Source organism: Calidris pugnax, unplaced genomic scaffold (assembly GCF_001431845.1).
Source record: "Calidris pugnax isolate Ruff unplaced genomic scaffold, ASM143184v1 scaffold130, whole genome shotgun sequence".
Lineage (NCBI taxonomy): Eukaryota > Metazoa > Chordata > Aves > Charadriiformes > Scolopacidae > Calidris > Calidris pugnax.
Window position 1 is genome coordinate 546,815 of NW_015090850.1, and position 24,047 is coordinate 570,861.

The 24,047-nt window shown below is 46.9% G+C and overlaps 1 protein-coding gene across 1 annotated transcript in view; it reads right to left on the bottom strand.

Annotated features, from left to right (window-relative positions):
* Nucleotides 1-24,047, bottom strand: part of MN1 (meningioma (disrupted in balanced translocation) 1) — a 61,340-nt gene that overhangs the window by 14,924 nt on the left and 22,369 nt on the right. The window contains exon 4 of the mRNA XM_014943159.1: nt 23,123-24,044. Coding sequence (XP_014798645.1) covers nt 23,123-24,044 — 922 coding nt within the window. The remainder of the gene's footprint in view (nt 1-23,122; nt 24,045-24,047) is intronic.

The following is a 24,047-nucleotide window of genomic DNA, read 5'->3' on the forward strand; positions in this document are numbered from 1 at the left end:
GCAGAGGTCTCAGCTGTGTCCCCACCTCTGCATCCAGCACGTAACGTGAAAAGGAGAACTCCACAGTAGGAGGGAATATTGGCTGACTGATCCCGTGTTTTCTCTGCTGTTGGCGTACATCACTCACTTGCACTAAAGGCTTTGAGCCTATTTTCACCGATGGTAACAACCCACACATCCCCGATGAGTAAGGAAATGCTGGGGTTCGCACCCAATACTTTCAAATTTATTTCATGTGCACGCAAACGATCCCACGGCAGCTTTACGCACAACTCCAGCCCCTGTGAAATCCATCCCTCGACAGGCAGAACGCGTCAGCAAATAAAAGGCTCTTCATAAAATCCAAAGTGGAGCTTTCTGCCTGCGCAGAAGTCGCATGAAATCGTTTGTCCTGCCCTCATCTAACTGAAACCAGTTGCCGGGCGCTGCCTTGTATTATTTCAGGACAGGCCAAAATTGAAAAAAGACGCTATTTAAATGTTCTGCATTAAATTGCCACCTTGACATTTAACAAGGAGCTAAGCCGATTAACGGTGACTGATGCCTGCCATGTCCCCTCACGGGCTGGCCTCACGGACCTGCCCTTGCCCGCAGGCACCGCTCAAGCGGCCACCACTGGTCCATGCTCCCAAGAGCTCGTTATCAACCTCCAACAGCATCAGGCCACCTTCAGACAGTGTCCTGGGCTACCAGGCTTATCAATCAGAACATTTCAATGCGTGTTAAATAGCAAAAAAATGGCTTGAGCTGGCCTGAGCTTGGGCACCATCACCACCAGCTTGACTCTTGGCCAGGAGATGGTGCCCCAAAGAGCCATATTTACTTCACCCATCAATTCACTCTATAACCCGTCTTACCATTTTAGTAAATTTTGCTGCTGCTCGTTTCTTCTTGAGGACACGCAGGTCAAAAGTACTAGTATCACCCTCAGCCAAGTGCGAGTTTCAATGCACAGACCCAAAAATAGCCTGAAAATGCCCACTCACACTGGCAAGGGAAGTGGGTGTATTAACGGAGTTTGTAAAGGCAATGAATAGCTGGTGATTATGCACAGAGCGCAACAGAGGAGGAAACATATAAATTCCAGCTTTCTCTCTCGTCAGATTTGTGCAAGAGCTTCTCCATAATTGCTGGGGAAAAAATAGAAGTGCCAACAATAAGTAGGATATTTAAGCCCTGCAGATTATACATGGAAATCTCTATTTTCCTTAAATGAAGTGAAAACAGAATGAAAGAAGAAGATTCTCTTCAAAGAACTTTGTTTGCGGTCGCTTAGTTTCAGGATGCAAATTAAATGAGTACTCGTTAGCCAAGTGTAAAAAAGGGAATTTGTCTCTGAAATACTATCAGGCTCTTGTGAGGCAAAGGCTTGGATACAGCTGGGCAAAGACTTTTATGTGTTTAGTCGCCTTGTTCCCACAGAAAACAACGGGAGCCGTGTCCTCACATCCCAAAGCTGGATCTGCATCCAGCCTGGGTGCCAGGGCTGGGGATGGAGGGTCCTCCGGCCGCCCGTCCCTCCCATCTCCTCCCCAGCTCTGTCTGCAGCTCCTGGAGGTGCCTCTGCCCAATCTATAACTCACAATTACGAGGGAACGTAATGCAAAGCTGCCACAGGCAAAGTCAATCTCTCCCAGGGGCCTCACACATCTGAGGCTCTTGCACACCAAGAAATGGTGATCATGTGCATTAACGCTCTGGGTTAAACCACACGAGTTCAAGGATATTGGTGAAAATACAACTGGAGTTTACCAACGACTAACAGTAAGTGAGAAGGAACAGCATCCAGGATCTTGAGCTCTTTTATCCCATTTATTTACAACATGAGCTTGAAATACATCCCATTCCTCTTTAGGACACCTCCAACTGCAGTTTGGTGTCTTGGAAGTCGCAGCTTGGGAAACAACCTCCCTGAAATCAAAAGGAGCTCAAACAATTTCACCACTCACAGAATAAGAGAAAAGGGAAAGCAGAGACCCCAGAACAAAGCTGGGTCTCACCAAGGCACCTCCAGAGACGGGGTTCAGGGATGGACACCCCTCGGCCCGCTCTGTGCCAAAGAACACAGAAGGCAGAGCTGTGACACTCCAAAAACAACGGCTTTCAAATCACAGTTTGCAAGTCCCTGGTAATTCATGGACAATCTCTAAAGAGTCTATGGAAAGTAACTTAAAAAAGCAGAATTATCCAGAAGCCTGAGTCTGTTAAAGAAGGGTCAATATCTCTGCCGGAAAACATCGAAATGTTTGCAAATCAGACTGATACCTGATGCTATCAACCCAAAATGCACTTTCTGGGTAAATTCTTGCTAAGTCTTTTCTGCTATAGAAAAATCCCAAATTCTGGTACACCCCATATTTTGGCTACAGAAAGCGATGGAAATGTTGTCGTGCAATGGATTTGTCACATTGAGAAACACCCCACAGAGCAGCAGAAAGGTGTGGTGATTCAGCTGGGGGTCATAAATCTGATGGAGGACCAGGGTTTGTTTGAACAGCATGTTTTAAAAATAATGTATCTGAAGGAAAAGCAAAATAATCATCAGATAGAATACGCAACCATGTGAAGGAGGAATGGCAGCAAGGGAAATTCACCTTAAAAAAAAAAAAAGCCACACAAAGAAACCTGCCTTTCTTAGGAACGTCTGTAAGTGCCACTATTAGGATAAGAAAAATATAAGCTCATCTTTTTCTTCCAATTGTCACATCACTGAGGAGAGTCTTCACGAAATTCTCAGAATAGCAACGAATCAGGAGCAAACAGCTGTTCAAGCAAGAAAAGTCACGGGGAGACAGACTTTCACTCCTTCCACGAAAAATTAACTCTAAAGTTTCACAGGCCAGTAAATCAACACAATGGGCCAGCACAGCACCGGGGAGGGGGGGGGCAGTCTCATCTTCAACCCCAAAGGTGAAATACGGTCCTGTGTTCCCTTCCTACCTACATGCTCATGGGATTTATCACCCACAACAATTTCAATATCCCTGGAAAATGAAAACATGGAAGACAATTAGCTCGCCCCACCATGCTGGCAGTGGTGTGGGCTCTCGGGGAGGGGATGCCCAGAAGGGAGAGCTTCCCCTGGCAAGGGCACGGGAGCAGCAGGGAGAGGGCATGGGGCTGAGCAGCACTGGAGAACCAAAGTGCCAGCAGATGGGAACACATCCCACATGAGACTGGGGTTCATTCCTGCTCCACACACGACTATAGCTCTGTGTGGATCTGTCGGAGCGGGGCCATGGAGATGCTGGGAGGGCTGGAGCCCCTCTGCTGTGAGGGGGGGCTGAGAGAGTTGGGGGGGTTCAGCCTGGAGAAGAGAAGGCTCTGGGGAGACCTTAGAGCCCCTTCCAGTCCCTAAAGGGGCTCCAGGAGAGATGGGGAGGGACTCTGGATCAGGGAGGGGAGTGACAGGATGAGGGGGAAGGGTTTAACACTGAAAGAAGAGACTTAGATTAGAGATTAGGAAGAACTTCTTTGCTGTGAGGGTGGTGAGACCCTGGTTGCCCAGAGAAGCTGTGGCTGCCCCATCCCTGGAGGGGTTCAAGGCCAGGTTGGAGGGGGCTTGGAGCAACCTGGTCTGGTAGGAGGTGTCCCTGCCCAGGGCAGGGGGTGGCACTGGATGGGCTTTAAGGTACCTTCCAACCCAAGCCATTCTATGATGCTATGACTCTGTACAGCTCTTTGTGATCAACCGCTCTTAACCTGGTTAAGATCCGGTCAGTGCAGAAGCACAGAGTGTCCCACTTAGAAGGGCAGGTCCCTTTGATCACCCGGCTCTGAGGAGAAAGGTCTCCAGAGACCAATGCTCTCTCCTGCTGCACCACTTTCCAGGAGCCAAGTTAACAGGGAGTGGGTGGAGGAAGGTGAGTTTAAAGCAAACGCAGCACGTAGAAAGCACTAAGCGATGCTCAGAGAAAGCTGGGGGTTCCTCACCTCTCTCCAGCCCCAGTCCCGTGGGGCACAGCTCAAGGGGTGACAGCACACTGTGCAGGGCCTGTTGGAGGGAAAAATTGGCCCAAACGGCCTCATCCACCAGACACAGTCAACACCAATCCTTAACTCACGTGAGTTACAAAGCAGTTGTGTTGCACGGAACGGTGTTGTGGGGGTGAGCGATGGGGCAACAGCTAAATAACCTTCCCATGCACACGCTCTGCAGGACCTCTAACGCTTACAGACACGTCCATAAAATCAAAAACAAAGCAGCAAGACCAAGAGCCCTTTGTGAAATGACTTTCAAACACAACCCTGGCACTCATGGGGATGACTGTCACCTCGTGCCCCCCACCCATCCTGCCCCCGCAGAGACACCCGTTAGCTCAATGTGTCCGAGTTCCACACAAACACCTCACTGCCGAAATAAAGCCAAATGGGAAGAAGCCACCACACGAGAGCACAAGGACTGCCTTGTAATCGTCACCCACAACCGTCCCAAGCAGGGCACCGCTTGAACCTTCAGCTCTGTCAAACCAGGCAAGACCTGGCTCTTCAGCACCCACTTCGCCGCCGTGACACAAATGCAAAGAAGGCACCAAACAAACAAAATCCTCCACCCCACGGCTGAGTCATCCCTTTCATTCGCCCAGGCGGGGCGAGATGCAGGTAGCACAGCTTGAGTCACGCAACCAAAACACTCACCAGGCCCCAGCTACCACTTCGGCACCAGCCAGGGCTGTTGTTGCACAAGTAAAACCACCACACTACAGCATTTTCAAGGCTGTGAGACACCAAGTCAACTAGCCCAACATCAAAACTGGTTATTCTGAAGACAAGGGCATTCACAGAATCGCAGAACGATATGGGGTTGGAAATGACCTCTGAAGATCATCTAGTTCAACCCCACTGCCAAAGCAGGTCCACCCAGAGCAGTGGACTGGTCTTGAGGTGTCTTCTGAGCAGAAAACCTCAAGTCATGCTCAAAAACATCAAAAAGCAGCATCGCGCCCTTTGCGGATGAATGCTCTGTTTACTGGAAAACGCGCTGAGAAATATAGGTATCCATGAGAGCATCGCAACAAATCATGCTATCCCTCCCTCCTCGGAGGTCTGGATCCACACAGCCTCATCCTCCAGCTGCACAGCTGCCAAGGCAGACGCAATGTTGGGTCTGCTGGGCTTAGATAAGAGGGTAAGTGAAATGACAGAATATACTGAATATATTGAATATATGAATTGAAACTTGAATATAAGAAGTTCCACCTAAACATGAGGAAGAACTTCTTTCCTGTGAGGGTGGCAGGGAGGTGGTGGAGTCTCCTTCTCCGGAGACATTCAAAACCCGCCTGGACACGTTCCTGTGGGACCTGCTCTGGGTGGACCTGCTTTGGCAGGGGGTTGGACTGGATGATCTCCAGAGGAACCTTCCAACCCCACATTATTCTGTAATTGTGTGACAGCGGTAGCACCCATGGCCATCAGGACTGCAAGGACACATGCATGAACAGGGAGTGAACTCAAGTCTTAATGTACCCACCTCGCCCCTGGTCCTCCAGGTCTCCTGGAGCAGCGGGCGGCTGGGCTGAAGGAGTTAATCTCTCCTGGAACAAACATGTCTCCGGTTTCTCAGAAAGCCAAAGGCTGGAGCAGAGCTGGGCTGCCTGCTCCCTGCCTGCCCTGCCTGCAGCCTGACCCCTGACATTTCCACTCTGCTTCTCCCTGCCATGGAAAACTTCACCCTACACAAACAAACAGGTTGGGAAGGACAGATAAATGGAAGACGGAGGAGGAGAAAGGGAAGATTTCTCAGATTTCTTGTAATAGCCCTGATTAAATAATAGCAGCCACCACCAGCCGTGGGTGAGGGGCTGGCGTTTATCAGTAAACCCTGAAGTCTACAGCAAGACATCTCTCTTTAATTAATCCTGAAAGGGTCCCTTCCCCCTTCTACTTCCCAGGGAGGCTTTCAGGATCCGCAAGTTTAAAGACACAGCGAGTCCTTTTCAGCTCTTTTCCTTACACAAGGGCAGAAAGAGCCTGTTTAAAACCACAGCCAGGATTGACAAACTTTACGGCAAAGAATTCCATCACGTGAAGCCACGGAGGCAAAGCCCACCGAGATGGTATCTATGATTCAGTCATACTTAACCCTCTGAAGCAATTATAACCCCTCCAGTAACGCAGTTTTACAACAGCCCACTGGAAGCGTGCACACATATAACGGGAATCAGACACGAGCTGCAGATTTTCCCTGGGCTTGGGGTCATTCCTACAGAATTCCCATTTTCCAGGGGCTAAAGCTGTTCAGAGCCTGCTACAATTCTACTGTCCCCCATCCTCATCCAATTTTCCCATCACGCTGGTGGCATCAACATCACTCAGCGATGGAAGAGATTGCACGTACACAAGGAGCAAGACAATTGCCAACACTTTTGCCCTCTGGGCTTTTACCTGGCTTGGGAGGACCTTCTAAAGCACCTTCCATTTCAGAAGGTCCCTTGTCCTTTTATCCAAGGTGAACATCATACCAGTGCAGAGCACCATAATTTAAGTGATTAGCCATGAACAGCCACGAAGCTGGCACATCTCTCCACACCAATCCCAGTGGGAGAGGAGCTCTGCTTCTAGGGCACCTTCATCCCACCACCGTGCTCGGAGAACCGCAACGTGCCAATGAGCACCTACCACAGCAGCGATGGAAGCTCTTGTCCCTGGAAAGCGGGCAGACATCCTGGTAACACGCGTTTTAATCCAGAAAATGGTTTCTAATAGAAGTGGCCTCAGTGAGAGCTTGCCAAGGCTTTGATCCAGTCCTCAAAGGAGTGCAGGGCAGGGAAGGTCTGGCAGAAGAGCGCTCAGTTCCCAAGGTCAGATAGCCACCTTAAAAACCAGCAAAGCAACCGACTGACTGACCTCCAACCACCTACCCAACCGCCTGACTGACCTCCAATTACCGATCCAACCGACTGACTGACCTCCAACCACCTACCCAACCGACTGACTGACCTCCAACCACTCACCCAACCAACTGACTGACCTCCAACCACCCACCCAACCAACTGATCAGCTTCCAACCACCCACTCAACTAACTGATCGACTTCCAACCACCCACCCAACCGGGTGACCTCCACCCCGCTGGAAGTCCCCTCTTCTCCTCACCCAGGAGCCCGGATGCTGAGCAGCGGGGCCGGTCAACAAAAGAGCATCACTAACACAGCACCAGATTACTCATCTTTACAAACGGCTTTTATTTTTCACATATATTTCTTAAAAGCTGGCCACAAGAGTTCATTCTCTACGCTCTTCCTTTTCCTCAGTAACCATAAAAATGAGTGTTAATGCTTATTTAGTCACTTATCTCCCCACATTTTCTTTTCTAACATTTCTTTTCTAAAGCTTTCCCAGCTTCAGAGAATAGCCACACACAAAATGGAAAAATCTAGTTTTTCACACTCTTCTTTTTGGTAAAAGAATAAGTATTATTCAATTTTCTAAACCCCCTTTTCCATTATCTCTTTTTTCTTTTTTTTCCCCAAACTTGTCTAAAGCTGAATAAACTGGTGGCTGAATTACAGAGATTTATTCTTTTTTTTTTTTTTTGTGGTGTAAGTTGCAAAAACAGCTAATGAAAAAGTGGAAGAAAATCTCTGAAATAATAATTTCTGGTGCAGTCAAAAGCAGAAAGAAGAGGGGGAGAAAGGGAAATTTTTAAAGTCTAAGTTCAAATTGTAAGAGAAAGCTCTATTTGACATCAGATTTATAAAATTCCCAGGAAAATAAAAAGTCAAAACCAGTTATTTTCTTGAAGATCTATATTCTTAAATACCTGTTTTCAACAAAGTCTCTTTTTTAAAGCAGTACTGGGATGGGGGATGAACTGTGATGAACTGAAAAATGTCTCTGTCTACCAAAAAAAATTAATTCATTACGCAATGACAAGAGACAATCCAGTATATAATCAAAGACAGAATCCTGACATGTTCAAAGAGAAAATTATTGTAACAGCAGTGACTTTGAAGATGAGAAGGTGGGTTTTTTTGATGGAAACAATGGCCATCAAGATTTTCACTGTAGCAACCAATGCTTAAACGCACAACTTAGCATGCAGCCTGCCTGCCAGCTGCGCTTAGCACCAACAGCAAAAAAAATAAAATAATTAACAAATAAAACAGCGATGCATAAAAAATTCATACCTGGAGTGGAATCAAGCAGCACTCTCTGAACGGTTAACTGTTCACACGCACTGATGACGGGCATGAAGCAGCCGCAGGAGAAGTCTGAGAGCAGCTCACAATTTGGCTGCTCGTATTGCCTTTTCCTTCCCGGGCACCAGATTTTAAATTTCCTAAGGATAAGTGTCTGCACGAGACATGGGCACCCAGGTTTAGTGGTGTCTTTCCACCTGAAGAGAGACAGTTCTGCTCGGTGACGTGTCCTGCCCGGCAGGTGACAATGGAGACTCTGTGCCCGCCTGTGGTTGTGCCCTGCGGGGACCTTGGTGTCGGGGTGGCAGAGCCCTTCTGGGTCATGATAAAACCCAGCATTTGGTGTAACATCATACACGACACCGCACACCTTCATCTGCCACAACTGAGAAAGCAGCCGCTACCTATTCAGAAACATTTCCCTTCCAGAGTTACCTCGAGCAACCACTTTTTGCAGGCTTTTTTATCATCTCCTTTTACACAAAAAGTCAAGAAACAACGTCCCGTTGACACAAAACTTGCAAGCTACACAAAACTACACTGAAATATTTACATTTTCAACATTCGCTTCCAGGGAAATGCATATTTGGCTGGAAAAGTCGTGATTTGCAATCTTCGCTGAACTACTGTGATTCACAAAAAGTGAATCACAAAAGGGAAATTTGGTGACTGAATAAATAGTCATTATGTAACCCATCTAATGAGGAGTAGAGTATTTTTCCATTCTTCGATTGGGAGACTATCGGAAGACAACTGTAAGTAGTCAAAGCCTCACTGACTATAAAACCCCTTTCAAAACCAGAATTCGGATTAAGCTCAGTGTTTGTTGGGAGGAAGAGTTGGGAAGAAAACAAAGGGATGCCAAGCCTCTCCAGTAAGGTACCAGCCCAAAGGGAAAGTCACAAACGTGCACAAACTCAGCGCTATTTGTTGAGGGAGCCCAAGAACACGTTTTGAGTAACGAATGGTAGAACTCTGTGATCCATTTCCCAGTAATTTGCGAATGGGTGGGGAGGGGGAATCCACCAAAGCCTTGGGTTTTGTTGGGTTGGATCCTTGCAAACCAAGGAACCAGGGACTGGGCAGAGCCCGACCCAATGTGTGCCCACCCTCTGCTGGCATCGGAGGCTGCTGGGCTACCTGCCGAGGGCTCTCCTTGCCCTGCAGCACATGCAGAGCTCCTACCTACTGAGATTGAATAAAGACATGGTTTTGAATGGTTCACCACTGTCCTCCCAAAAGGAGAAGGTCTATTGGAACACAAGCTACCTCTGCCCCAGCCCGAACCTCCCTGTCCTGCTCATCACAGGTGGCATTGGGCACATTCAACTTGTCTGGGCATTTAATCACCCCAATGACCAGTACCCCAGGTGACTTTCAAGTCACCCAGGTGACTTTTCACGCTGCTCCTCAACCTTCCAAAGAAACTAAGAGATGTGGACTGTCACAAACACCATCTCCTCCTGCATCCAATCTTGCCCACGTTAAGGCACCACCAGCACCACTTTCCCTGGCCACGGGCAGGCAGTGGGGCAGGACAGACCCTTTGGACATGAGCAGGGAAGCCACAGCTGGGTACCAAAAAAAAAGCCATTTCAACCTCAGTGCAGGACACCTGCAATAGGCCAGCCAGATTTTGGGTTCAATCAAGGTCTCCAAAAAATACATTTTCAGACAGAATTATGGAGACAAGTTCCAGAGAGCTGTGAGAGGCATCAGACCGGCTTTGACAAAGGAAGACCTTACGTTTTCCCTGCATTTCACATTTTGGGGGATAAGCCAAGCACAGAGTTCCTCGAAGAGTAGTTTATCACAAAAATGATGCAAAAGGCTGCTCAGCACTGCTGCCATAGGAGATTTTCCTTTTAAACATTGAAACTTCTGAGTTGGATTAACTCCTATCCATGTGTTCATTGTTACAGGTATTGCTTGTACGTGGGAACCATTTCACTAATACTATGAAAAGACCAAACAATTTATTTAATGAAAGCATTATCCCCACTGCAACTCAGCAGTGAATAGCTGCTTAAAGCAGGAATATTTCTATTAGCTATACTCCTACGGTAGAGTTTTGTTCTCACCTTTATATTAAACCTCTTTTATGAAAAAGGAAACTATTAAAAAACGTGGATATATATTTTGGCTGTCTGTTGCCTGGGACCGGCTGTTTACGATGATGGCACCCTGCCTGGAGAGGATGGGCTGTGATAACCCCCATGCACTCGTCTGGCTCCTGAAGGACCATCTCTGCTCCTCAGGGACATGCTGTCGGGCAGAAGGAAAAACACCTTGGCTCTCACACACACCAGCCAACAACCCACGGCCACAAAGAGCCACCTTTGGCCACATAGAGCCATCCTTGGCCACCACTAGGTCCTGTTTGAGGTGTCCTCTGGCACACCACAGCTTCCCAGGGGCATCTCCACTTCAGCTCCACTACCACCACAGAGGATTCCTCCTTTTTTTTTTTTCCATTAGGCATTGATTCACTTTCTAGAGAAAAGGGACATATTAAAAGGAATGTTGGTGTGTTTTTGCACGCCGTGCTCAGGCTCACCACCTTCACTCCAGATGTGCCACCACGAACCTGCGCAAGGGCCAAGCAGGCAAAGGCCACGATGGGCTTGATCGCTCTCCCTTTTGGAGTATTTCTGGCAAAAATGACCTGGTAAATGGCATATTCCCGTCTCCACTGCGTGGTGGCCACAGTGGAGTGACCAAGTAGCAGAGTGCACACCACGCACCACCCCATCAGAAATCCAGATGTGGAGCCACACGGATTAGAAGTGCCCCCTGCAAAGGGATGGAGACCCAAATCGTGATGCTGACCTTCGAACCCAACATCTATTTTCCATAAAGTACCCAGTCAGCCCGCAGTAGTCAGTCCAGTGAGGTTTAACTAAAGGGAGGGAAGCACCGGGGATGAAGACAGATCAATTTTGCTTAAAAATTTTAAATGAAACACTCCTGTTTTGGAAAGAATTTCATTAAGGTGAAAATATAATAGAGAAGTACCCATTTAGGAAGAATGTGCTATTAATTCTTAGCGGTGTATGTGGAAGGGAAAATTGCATTTTTATCTAAATGGTTTTTTCTGCATAACCCATTTACAGTGTTCTTTTACAGCTCAGTAATGGGAACTTTTCACATTTCTATTTGGGCCAGACCACTGTGGAAGGCAGGAGCAGCCTTCAGGAACGTTTCAAATATAACCCCTTAAAGCAGACACTAAGAGAAGCTCCACAAAAAGGAGAAAGGCAAGTACAGCACACCTTTAAGATGGCAGGAAAAGGAAAGGAAAGGAAAAGAAAGAAAAAAACCTCTATCACAACGATGTAAGCCATATTTTTGAGAGGGAGAGGAAAAGGGATTTTTTTCCCCTAAGGGACAAGAAAACATTTGGTCTTGATCCTCCTCTTCCTCACGTGAAGCAGAAACAGCTCCTCTTCAGTGTGGTTCACACTCCTGAACGCATCCAAGGGGGAAAATGGTGCCGCGTTAGCGCTTTGAAAAACTGCACCAGGACGGTCTCAGCTGTAGCAGTTACCATTACATACAATGAAAAAAAATGTAGGCTATGAAAAACTATTTTTATCATCATAAACAAACACTGGTTTCCCGCCACGAATAGTTTTATACCATTTGAAACGGAATATAATCTAAACAATAATTTCAAACACTTGACACGACGGTCCAAGCTGGCCTGATATATTGCCATCGGGCAACACTGAGCCATGTCTTACCAGGTCTGCTGATTCGGTTACAACGAACGCAAAGAAATTAAAAGCTTTTAAAATTCTAAATTTCATCATCTAGTATCTCAAACTCAAACACAAAGCAAAACGGCCGTACATTTAATAAACAAATCAACTGATTCTCCAAATACTGTAGCAAGGCTCATAAAGAAGTTAAAGCTGTATATTTTCTACACATTGTTCATTTTACATTCTTCACCTCTTTCTTTTTCTTTTCTCCTGTGTTGGCTTTTATTAGCTTACTTCTGAAAATTAGTATAGCACAAAAACTTATTCTTTCAAAACAGATGTTTAGAAGCACGGCAGTTCTGGAAATACACTTGGACAATGAATAGTTTTTACTCCCTTTACCTAGCCCTACTCCTCACTGCAAAGCAGTAATTACAGGAATCTACTTCTGGTTTAAGCTTTACAGTAAGCTCTTTCCAAATTCAAGGCCAGGAACCAACCCTTCATTATGCTTAATAGGTAGACATAAAAACGTAATTGTATCACAGTCTCTCCAACTGCTTGTTTCTCCAGCTCCTGAAGCTCACACTCGTCTAATGCAGGGGAAGTTCAGTTACAGGAAATAATAGAATAAAAAGATATCTCTATTTCAGCACCATTGGCATAAACCATTCTAGGAAAAAAAAACAACAAAACCCTATGCAAAATACAAGATGGTCTGGATAATTATTTGGAGTAAAACTTCATTGCTTTGTTAAAAACCCCACATTTCCAAAGCAGCGTGTGTCAGCCCATGGCACGTGGAACCCCCCCCAGCACCCGGCGTTCAGCAGGAGGTTGGGGAGAGCCCGGACCATGGCAATGGGAGCCCAGGGCCACCAGGAGCCCTGTGGGTGCCCCCAGAAGCCCAGGTCACCCAGGAGCCCTGCAGGAGCCCCCAGGAGCCCGCAGCAAACTCATCCCTCCAGTTGCCATAAGCACCTCAGCTGAAGTACGTAAAATCAGGACGCGGCGTATTAACTTGATTCACCTACAAGACAAATCACTTTATCCTGTAGTAGATGCTGCTGCTTCACACGCACAAAGTTTAAATACTTTTAAGATTAAGACCCCCGCCCTGAGCTCCCCGCAGTTTCCCTGCCCCAGCCCCCCAGCAGTTTTAGAGCCACCTCACTCCATTCCCATTCTGCAGGCAGCTACAACAAACTAACAATGGCATGAAACTTCCCATTGATGGCAAATAATTATAATAATAATTAAAAAAGAAACAACCCAACAACAGAAGGAAGAAAACTTTTGCTATTCTTTCTTTTTTTTTTTTTTTTGGGTGATCTGCCTATCTCAAAATAGCTAGTATGAGATTTTAATTACACTTTTGAAAGAGTCCTATTTTCTCCTCTGCCTCTAGAACGACAGCGCGGTAAAGAGAGCACAGGGAGTTGGGATGCTCGCTGCTTCTCCCAGCATAAAAAGAACAGCATGTGCCTATATTTAGAGGTAGAGAAGGGAACTACAGCATCCAGCAAAAAAAAAAAAAAGAAAAGAAAAAGAAGAAAAAAATCATACTGATTTTATCTTCAGAAAAGCACTCGTGTTTTTGGTTTGTTTAAATCAAGAACGCGTTGCAAGTGTTTGACCCTATATCCAGCAACAATAAAATCTGTTCCACCATAAAATACCAGCTGCTTTGCACTTTGAATGATAATACTATTTTTAAAGTGTTTCAGAATTATTGTCTTATAGATTGTGGTAATTTTTATTACGATTACTGGGGAATTCCAATAGGCATGCTTAATATTTTCTTGCTTATAAAGCTGTAGTTGGGCTGAAATTTTGGCTGCCCTTCGGACCAGGCAAAAAAAGTTTTTTCAGCATTAACATTTTGGCACTAATAAAAATTAACACAACAAATGAGCCGGATCAAAAATACCTGTAGTATTAGATGTACAAAGTTATCTGACTGCATTACATGCCTAGAAATACCCTGTTTTCTAGCAATATTACACCGGGGTGACTCCTGGTTTAAGTCATACCAGAGTGCTGTGTGTGATGTAGAGATTGCTCAGACCTCGGGGTCAGGTCCTGGTGGGGGGGGATGATCCTCCATCTCCCCTCGCCCGGAGGAGAGGAGAAGCCCACCCCGTGGCGATGCTTCCATCCCCCAGACGCCTAGAGGAGGTGAAAACCCACCTCCCATCCAACTACTTCCACACCATTTCGGTTTCTTCTCCTGTCACTCAGGCTGAGAAATTAATTTTGAAATTTGCTCACGCACTGGATCAGAAGTGCCTTCACTGGGTGGGTTTTTGGTTGGGGTTTTGCTTTTTTTTTTCCAGTAGAGGAGAAACGCTGTGCCAGGGAGGGCTGTATGGAGACCAAACCCACTGGAGGAAGAAGTACCCAACGTAGAAATGAGATTGCAAAGTGGGACAAGACCCTCTCAGCAATTCATTCCCCCTAATTAGCAGCTCCTTAACCATCGCAGCCCAACCCCGGCTCCCACACTCCATCCCCAGCCTTTGTTGGGTACCCAAGTGCCCAGACCTGTCCCCAGGGTCCCTCTACCAGCGCTGGAGCCCCACCAGCATCCTCTGCCAAAGCATCACCATGGTCGTTTGGCCACGCGGCCGCCAGTTTACCGGGGACCGGCGAGCCTGTTTTATCTCATTTGGACTGTAAATCTCTAGCAGTGGGAACATCTCGTCAATTGACGGCGCGATAAAGATGATCTGAAAATGCTAAAAATCAAAATAAGGGTGGGACCCGACTCCGGACTCCGCCGGGGATCTAAACCCAAGCATCCATAAGCGCAACGGTGATGGCTTGACCGACTGTGCCATCTAGCCAGGAGACGGGAACAGTCGCACAAGAGGCTCCTTCCTCTGCCTGTTTTCACCCCGTGGACAATCAGAGCATCACCCCCAGCAGTGGATGGATGGGAGGGAGGGAAGGCTCCGGTCCTGGGTCCCCGGGGGGAGCCAGCCCTGCTGGCAACGCGCTCGCATCTGTGTCTCCGAGACATCCTTCATCTCCCGCATCCCCTCCTTCCCACCACTGCTCTCACCCACCACAAAAAGGCTTTAAAATTAGACATTACAGAGGACGATTACACCTCCCTCCCCCCAGAATAGTAGATTTTTCTAGAAAGGAGATCCTAAAATTCTGACCCACTAATAACCCCCGTCCAGCCTTCATTTCCTATGTTAATAGATCAATTTACATCTCTCCAGCAAAACTGTTTCAGGCTACATTTTAAAAAAAAAAAGAAAAAGTCACGCCTTTCTTCTTAAACTGCATTTTGGGAGAAGATTAAGAGCAGGAAGGAAGGATATGACTGTTTTCCAGGGTTTTTTTAGTGTATCTGCTTCGCACAGCGAATTAATATTCTCAATTTTAAATCAAGAGTATATTCTTAATTAGGGTATGAAATGTTTTAAAATTTTCTTCACTTTACAAACGGCTGCTTTTTCAATTAACTGTGCTTCCCCAGCCTCAGGATGATCTTTCTATTAGCAATACAAATGCTTTCTAATATTTTGTGAATACTAATTCACAAAATTAATTAAATGCAGACTTAACTCTGAAAACATATATTTTACCACAGAAAAAAACCCCCGCTGCCTCCCAACTGCCGACTGATGTCAGGCTTTTCTGTGATCAAGAGTGTCGAGTCCTAAAGGCCCAGTGGTCAGAACTGAAGGTAAGAGAGTTAAAAGAAAAAAAGGCAGCAACTCAGCTTCCTTATCGCACTTTTTAAAACGCTCGGAACAGAAGGAAAACAGGGGAAAGGAAAAAAAAATAAATAAGATAAACAACCAGAAGTTGAAGCAAACTGGCTGCAGCACCGTCCCCAGCACAGCACTCTCTGACAGAACCAGCAAAGCTCTTTAGAGCTCACGCTCGTGGTGTTTGTGTTTAGACTCAAATAAACTGTATTTATTTTAATGTAAAAAAAAAAAAAAAAAATTCTATCAAAGCAGCACTTAAACGTAACCAGATTTCTGCTTACCAAACCAAAAATGGCCTCTTCAGACAAATCTTAAAAGCTAATAAAAATCAAGATGGCACGGTGTCACGCACTGCGTTTTTTACGTTAAAAATACTAAACAGACACAAATAGATTTCCTAAAATTGAAAACAAACAGACATAAATTGCACAACTAATGCCTCACAGCAGAAGTTAAACACGCAGCTGAGAAACGGTTCGCTCTCAGGAGCTTCCTGTGCCTGATACAGATGTGCATCTTGGGGAGGGAACCCGTATGAGGTGATAAAACACTTATTGTCTAAGAAGGGCGAGACAAAACTTGGAAAAAACTTTGTTTAAAAATGGCCAGCGCGGAGCAGAGCCGGTCCCCTGGGGAAGGGATGCACTTCGAGGTGTCTTGAAAGGGCACAAGCCCAGAACACACAAACACTCCTATGATAATGCTGGTTCTGTTATAAAAAATAACCCAAGTACAGGGGAGAAGAGAACTAGAAAAGCAATAACCACTATATTTTTTTTTTCCATCAGCATGTAGATAAAAAGTGCAATCCTGAAGAGCGTATGTATCTGCATCAAGTCTCACAACTTATTATATCAACTAAGGAAAACGCATTCCTCACACACGTCCTGTCACTTGGTAGGAGATGAGGAGAAGGTGAGGACGCAGCAGAGAGGGGAGAGGCTTTTTGGGGAGCGGAGAAGAAGGGGTGCCGAGGAGGGGAGCAGCACAGCAACAGCACCTCGGATGGTCTCTTGAAGTATTAAGGAAGTCAGCTTGTAAAAATTAATGGATTAGACCTCCAGCTGATCAATTTGCAGCTTTAAATTTAAAAGGTATTTGACTTTGGAACATTGGCACATAATCCATAAAATATATTTAAATTTGTAAAAAAATATTCTTTTTTTTTGCATTAAAAAAGGTCACTAATAATTTGTAATGTTTCAACTGCACCGACATAAAAGTGTTTTGCAAAGGAAAAGCAGCCAACTACAAATACCAGTATTTTTACATCAGCAAGTCATGTTACCACGATGTGCAAACCGGGTTTATCTGCAGACGAGCAAAAATCCCGATCTACATTTTAAAAGTTGAGAAATCTAACCAAGAGCAGGGAAGTCAGGGTGGACCTTGAATTTCCTGGAAGACTCCACAAGCTTCACCTCTTCAGTTTCCGCAGGGTTCCCTGCCCTGTGTCCTTTCCCCAAGAACTGATGCTGAGGAAGTGCACAAGCAAGCCACCTTCTAAATATATCTCATTAACGGAAGCTCTTTCTTTTGAAAATGCCCTTTAAAAATTGAAAGGAGAATAATTCCGTATTTAAAAAAAAAAAAAAAAAAAAGAAAAAAAAAATCTTAAAAACATCCTGCAAATTATAAGCATGTGTTTACCGGTGTAAATTTTGTTCTTTTTAAGGGCTTAGATTTTTTCAATGGGGAAAAAAAAAACCTCAGAATATGGGCAGGGAGGTGGGTGCTGGTGGAGCAGCGGCCGCGATGGGCAGGCAGGTACCCGGCGCCTGAGGGGCCTCTCCCCATCCCTTCCAAACACGTTAAGGACCATCTATTTTCTGCTGGTGACAAAAGAAGGAAGGAGCCCGCTAACCACAACTTGACTGGGCTCTTCTGATATTCTCAGGGCTCGGTGTGCTCTCGGAATTACATCATTAAACTGTTTATGATATTTCAGTAAATTCAGCATTAAAAAGGCATGCGTGTTAGGCCACCTGAAGATTCATTTTAGAGCTGGCTTTACACTTTCTGGGGATACTCTACTCACGCTTGTATTTAATAGGAATACACAAGAAACCACAGACTAAAAATGTACAGTAATTTGTCTAGTACTAAAATTTTATATGGCCACATAAAGGCATTTTGCTGTACCAAACCCTCTCCCTGGTACAGAGCACTGCAGAAGCTGGGAGCCAGCTGTTACAAATAAAACCTGCCTATATATATACTTTTAGGTTAGACTGTTGTTTAATGCTTTAATCTTTCCTCTATGCAAGCAACAACAAACTCTTATCTGTAGAAATTGCTGATTAATAACTTTTTTTTTTTTTTGCAAAAAAATTATTTGCAGTTTTATGGCAGGCATTCCACCAGGTCATTGGTAAAAAAAACCCAAAAAAACAGGTATTGCACATTAAAAATTAAAAGCAGACATGGTGTAAGACATCACAGAACAGAATAAATCTATGCTCTCATCTAAGCTTACATATTAAGTCAAATTCATTTCCTTTTACATCATTCGTAAAGATCTGAAGCACGTTCACACACCAGTTTCAAGAAATATATCCCCCCAAAGTCTGTCTCCTGCACTCTCCCACACCAGCGTGTACAAAACCTCCCAGTTAAAACTGACCTCACAACTAAACGTGCCCTTATAAAATACCAGACTTTGGTAAAAGAATGCACCGTGACACAAACCAAATGGGTGAGCTGCACTGATTCAAATACAGCTACACTGGCCACTAACACAGGGGGAACAGGGAAATTTAAAGACCAAAAATTAATAAAGGGACGGGAGGATGTGAAGGCAGTGAAGTGGTCACGGCAGTTACTGAAATGCCAATAAATTCACACACTTTCTGCATTAACTATCTTACTGCATCGCAGCAGCACTAGCAAATAACATTGAAAACTCTGCCCCTTTCCTTCTCTAATATTTACCATAAAGGTTTACAAACACACTGCTGCAGACTGTTTATAAAACAAAGGAAAACATTTCTAAACAGGACCATTTTCTGGTAGGAAATATTAAAAATGACAGTCGGTCAAAGTAAACAATAGAGTATCACTGCCATTCACACCAAGCCAAGCAGGGGCAACCTCCTGATTCTCTTGTTTTGTTTTGTTTTTTTTTAATAGGTCAGAAGAGTTTAAAAGATCACATTAAACCCAAACCCAATGCACACTGAGCTCTTTCCTACAATATGCAAGGGGAGTATTCTCTCCCCATAAATCTGCACCCTAATCCAGATCATCTATTAAAGAGGTGGATTCCCTATCTTTGGAGTCCAGCACGGAACTTCTTGGCAAAGGTAACAGCTTTTATTATATTTTTTTTCCCCCGTAACTGTTAAAATTCTTTGTGTAAGTTTAAGCAGCCCTCTCAAGCAAACAAAGCAACATCGGGAATCACAGATCCACGGCGGTGAAGTGCGCTGAGCTCCGGCCGCCAACTCCTTTCCAGCAACCCTTAGAACAGCACGAGCCCCTTCCCAACCACGTCTTCTTGCTTCCAGCAGCATTTAAGCCCTGGAAATACCTCACCAGAGCTCTGACAAACTCGCTCCCAGTAAACAAGCCCGGTCCCTTGGTAAAGCCTCCAAAAGAATTTAGCAGTATTTAAAATAAAAGCACGCAGCAGAACACGCTCGGAAGAGAAAGAAAACAAAGGCTCCCAGCTGCATCTGGACCAAATTTGACCTTTGTTAATATATTTGGTAGTAATTTACAGCCGTTACGCGCTGCTTCGTGGAGAGTTCTGGCCTGCTGGCTCCATCAAACGAGAGGTTCGGTCTGATGATGAAATATTAACAAAAACTCAGAGATGAGGACTAGCTGTGCTGCGCTGCACGTGCCCATCAGCTCGGACAGACGAGCCCAACGGCCAAAGGAATATATTCTCAATTTTCCCCAACCAACACCTGCATGGTTCTAGGTTAGGTATGGACATCTTCACCTGGCATCTGCAGTATGGGACCTTCGAGATTTCAATTAAAAAGTAAAAACAAAAGCCCACCAGAACTTAATTACTGGGTTTCTAGAGAATACTAATCAACACTTCACTGAAGGGGAAATTGTTCTGGTTCAGTCCAACCAGGCAAAGCAAAAACCCATTAAACTGGCCCTGGGATTTTAAGTGAATTTGATCTGGTTATTCTTTGTTAGCTGCGGTGCTGGAAGTCAACACGACCTCTCCAGACTCTATTATTTTATCTCACTCCCAGCTCTAGCTGCACGGCAGAGGAAAACACAAAATTCTCGAAAGAATTTTTTGGAGAAAAAAAACCCCCAAACTATCAGCCACTTCACGTAAAACATGTGAGTACAAGAAACGATGTATCAGAGAAAACTCCTCACGGAAAAATCACATTTCAGCGAAGAGCAACGTCCAGCCAGCATTAATAATGTTAAATTCAGAAACAAAAGGTGAGCACATGCAGGGAACTCGCCAGAGGCTCTCCCTGAAGGGTGTAGGTGTGTACGTGTTACACGGGCACCCACGGCACAGGTGTCTGAAACAACCTTATCTGCTCCCATCTACAACTCCCAGCTCACGCAGATGGCTAGAGATTAGCAAAGCATTTTAACGCCGTCGTGAAGGGAAAAAAAAAAGAAAAAAAAAAAGAAATGAGCTATAAGGAATCTGACCAGCCATTAAAACAACTCAAACAAGTTGTTTCCCCTAATTATTTGGGCGTTAAGGGAGTATTTGGACAATTCCTGGTTCTCCTACGTTTCGGGGAGCCCATCCATCCCAAAGCTGCCCCTCCACAGCCGGCAGCGAAGCCGGAGCCTCCGGTCTCTGGCTCTAGGAGAGCAACGGGAACCCCACGCTCCACCGAGGGGGGGACCTGCTCCCTTGTCCCCCCCGTCCCTTCTGCAGCCGGGGCCACAATAGGAATAAATCACCCACTGCCTTCCCTCCCCTCACGGCAGGTGTAATTAAGCAGCCCACCACCAACGCCGACGTGTGGGCGAGGGGAACTCGGGTCTAACGACTCATCTCGCCCCTAATAATATCCCAGGTTAGTGGGAAACGGTGAGCGCTCCCCCCACCCCGCGCAGCGTGAGGCACCTTTTTGGAAGGGCTGGAAACAGGGGGGGGGTGCTGCCCAAAGCCTGCACGGACCCACCGGGGAGCTGCTGCAGCAAACACCACCCCTGCACATCCCAGCCGGCTAAAAAGGCTTAAAAAAACCTCCATCGCAGGATAAATTAAGCCTTTTCATACACACAGTTTCAGACACTCGGGGGTACGGCAGTGTAAATAAAGTTAAATTATTTCTGCTAAGCGAGGAGAAGCGCCTGTTTTGTCTCACCTATTGTATCTTTATCACTTCCAACAACAGTTAAAGTAAATTCTCCGCTGGTCTATGTGAATTTCCTCATCCGAAGAACCAGCCCATTCAAATCCTTCAAGTGACTAAAGTGTGAAACAAAACGAGCGCCTCTATGCATTGTTGGGAAACTGGTTTGCTATTTTATGTTAAGCCTCCAAAACACTAAAACATATCCTTATATAGGAACACTGATTAAATGGTTTTCCTTCCAAGTGATGAACTGTTTTAACAGCAACATTGTGGTTATCGCGACCAGAAAGCAATGACTTATTTCACTAGATGTTGCTAAGAATAGCCGTGATCAAAATGAACGTAGGAGTGCTGTTAAAGATGTTCAAGAAAGCAGCACTTCATATGACACACATACACAAAATATACATAATTTTAAGCCAAATTCACTTTTAATAAATGTGCTGTTCCGCCTTAAATCACTGCTCAGGATATTTTTTTATTTTTCTTTTTCAATCCACGAAATTAAGATCCATGGAATGAGTTACTCTTTTAAAATCTGTTTCTAAATACAGCCCGGAGTGTAGATCTGCATAGCTCTGTGTGTGTGTGCGTGTGAGAGTGCACACGGAACGGGGGGGTGCGTGTGTGTGTGTGTGTTGTGAGAGAACGTATATATGTGTTCGGGTCTGCCAAGGTAGAAGTGACAGGAACTGTGATTTGTGCTAACTAGCTATTGATCCAGTCAGATCTAGATGTTGTGTACAAGAAACAATAAAAGAGAAGGGGCCAGGAAGGATGCTGTGTGCAACTCCATTTAAAAATGGAAAAGAAGGGCCCCAAACAAACCAATTTATGTCCTTGCCTGGGTGAAGCATGGAGAATGCTGATGGGCTTCCTAGAGTCTGCTGTGCATGCTAAACACTCCCGCCTGGAATGAGAGTCTCCTGCGCTGGGCATTAAACATGAACAAAGAGACAAACCGTGGGGGCTAGGATTCACGCTTCAGAAAGCCAAAGCTGGAAAGCCAACCAGAACCGGGGGTAGGAAATCGCCCGGTTTTCCAAGCAGCCCCCTTTTGATTTTCCCAACACCCTTCTTAACGAAATTACTGAACGCGGGGGACTGTAAAAAGTCACTCTGCACAACCAGCGGCAATAAAAACAATTTCGAACTGCACTAGCACTACCAAAACACCAACTTTCCTAGGATAACGAGTTTATATTGCTTAAATTACGCGCGTGTACTTACAGCACATCAAAAAATTGCCTGCGTGCATTCATACAGCAGAGACACGCACGTGCATCTATTGTAATATTCACACACACGGTCAGCCGGCTTGGAAAACGTGGCTTTGATAAGATAAAATAGAAACCAATTGAATCTATAATCATCTTTATCTTAAACAGCTTTTATAATAGAGGGCTTCCCATTAAAATATTTTTTTTTCTCCCTGGGCTTGGGGAATTATGATGCCCTCTGGACACAGGGAAGGAGCAAAAATGACAACTAATGTCGAAATTAAACATCTGTCAACTAAGCAAGTTTTACACCAGCAGACCCAGAGCCTTATTTTAAATTGCCTTTCTATTAAAGAAAAAAAAAACAAAAACGCTAAGAGCCTTTCCACTCGGTATCACGCTGCTGGCAGGCTCTTAGCGCGGGGGGGGAAATACCTGGAAGCGGAGGGGCAGCACCACTAACAAATCTGTGTTTTTCACGGTTTGGGAAGATCCTTCTAACAGTTTGGGGGAAACGGCTGGAAGGCTCGGCCGGCACCGGGCTCTGCGGGAGCCCCCTCCTCAGCACCCCATCCCCAGCAGGGCTCTGCGGGAGCCCCCTCCTCGACACCCCACACCTGCAGCCCCCCCCGTGGTACCCCAGGCCCAGGAGCACGGCTGGGGCTCCACCAGGAGCCCCTCTACTCGACACCCCCAGGAGCCCCGTGCCAGCCCGGGCTGACACAGCCCTCGGGGGCTGCTCCCCAGGAGGCACGATGGGGATGGGGCTGGTGGCAGAGATGGCCACGGGGCTGGCCGTGACCCGAGGACAGCCATGCACTGGGTGCTTCATGCCTGCCACCAGCCACCCCGGCAGGGCCACCCAGCATCCCACAGCAGGAAGGTGCCCAGCACCCACTGTGGTCCCTGCCAGGAGTGGAGCAGACCTGGGGCTGACGTGTGCCTGATGTCCTGGGGCTGTAGCCCCACCACCTCCCCTTCCCCACACAACCCACCATGGGCCACCACCCGCACGAGACAACCGATACCTTCTTTGCTGGGGTTCGTGGGCTTGGGCTTCTCCCAGGGCGCCATGGGCTTGTCCTCCTCCTGCCCCTCCATCAGGGCCTTCTCACCAGGCAGGTACCAGGTGGAGTTGTGCTCTGCCATCAGGGAGTCCAGGTCGATGGTGCTCATGGCGCCCTTGACGCCCTCCGAGCAGCAGCTGCCCAGGTCACTGTCCCCGTTCTGCCCCGCGCACTCCCCCTTCTTGCTCTTCAGCCCCAAGGGCTGGTCTTCCGAGATGCTGAACTGCTGCCGCTGGAGCTGGATCTGCGCCTGCAGGATCTCCAGGGGGTGGATCTCGTCCTGGGCCGAGGTGCTCGTGGGGGTCCGCACCTGCTCCATGCCCGGCGTGCCGGGGTGGGCGCCCGCTGTGGTGCTGAGCCCGTAGCTGTCGGGGGTCGAGGTAGACGTACTGAGGAGGCCGAGGGCCAGGGGCTTCTGTCCATTGAGAAGTGCGTGCTCCCCGCGGGGCAGCTTGGGCGAGCCGCCCAGCAGCGGGCTGCGGGTGGGCTTGGAGGCGGCGTTGTCGGAGCTGGAGGACACCTCGTCCTCATTGCCGTAGCTGGTGCTGACCTCGTCGGGAAAGTCCACGTGCGGGGAGCTGCCGTCCGACTTGGTCACGCTCTGGATGCCGCTGTCCAGGGAGGACATCAGGTCAGGCTGCTCCCCCAGCAGCAGCTCGCCACCCTTGCCCCAGGAGGGGGAGGTCAGGGGCTTGTCGTGGGGGGTGCCCCCGCCGCGCTCCGTGCCCGCGCTCCCCGGCGGACCCCCCGCTGCCGCCGCCGGCACCGCCGGCTGCCCTGGGCTGACGCCAGCCCCTCCGCCCTCCGCGGCCGAGAACTTCTCGAAGAAGGTGCCGGGGCTGACGTGCCCGCTGTCCCGTTTCCGGCGGCCCCGCCCCCGCCCGCC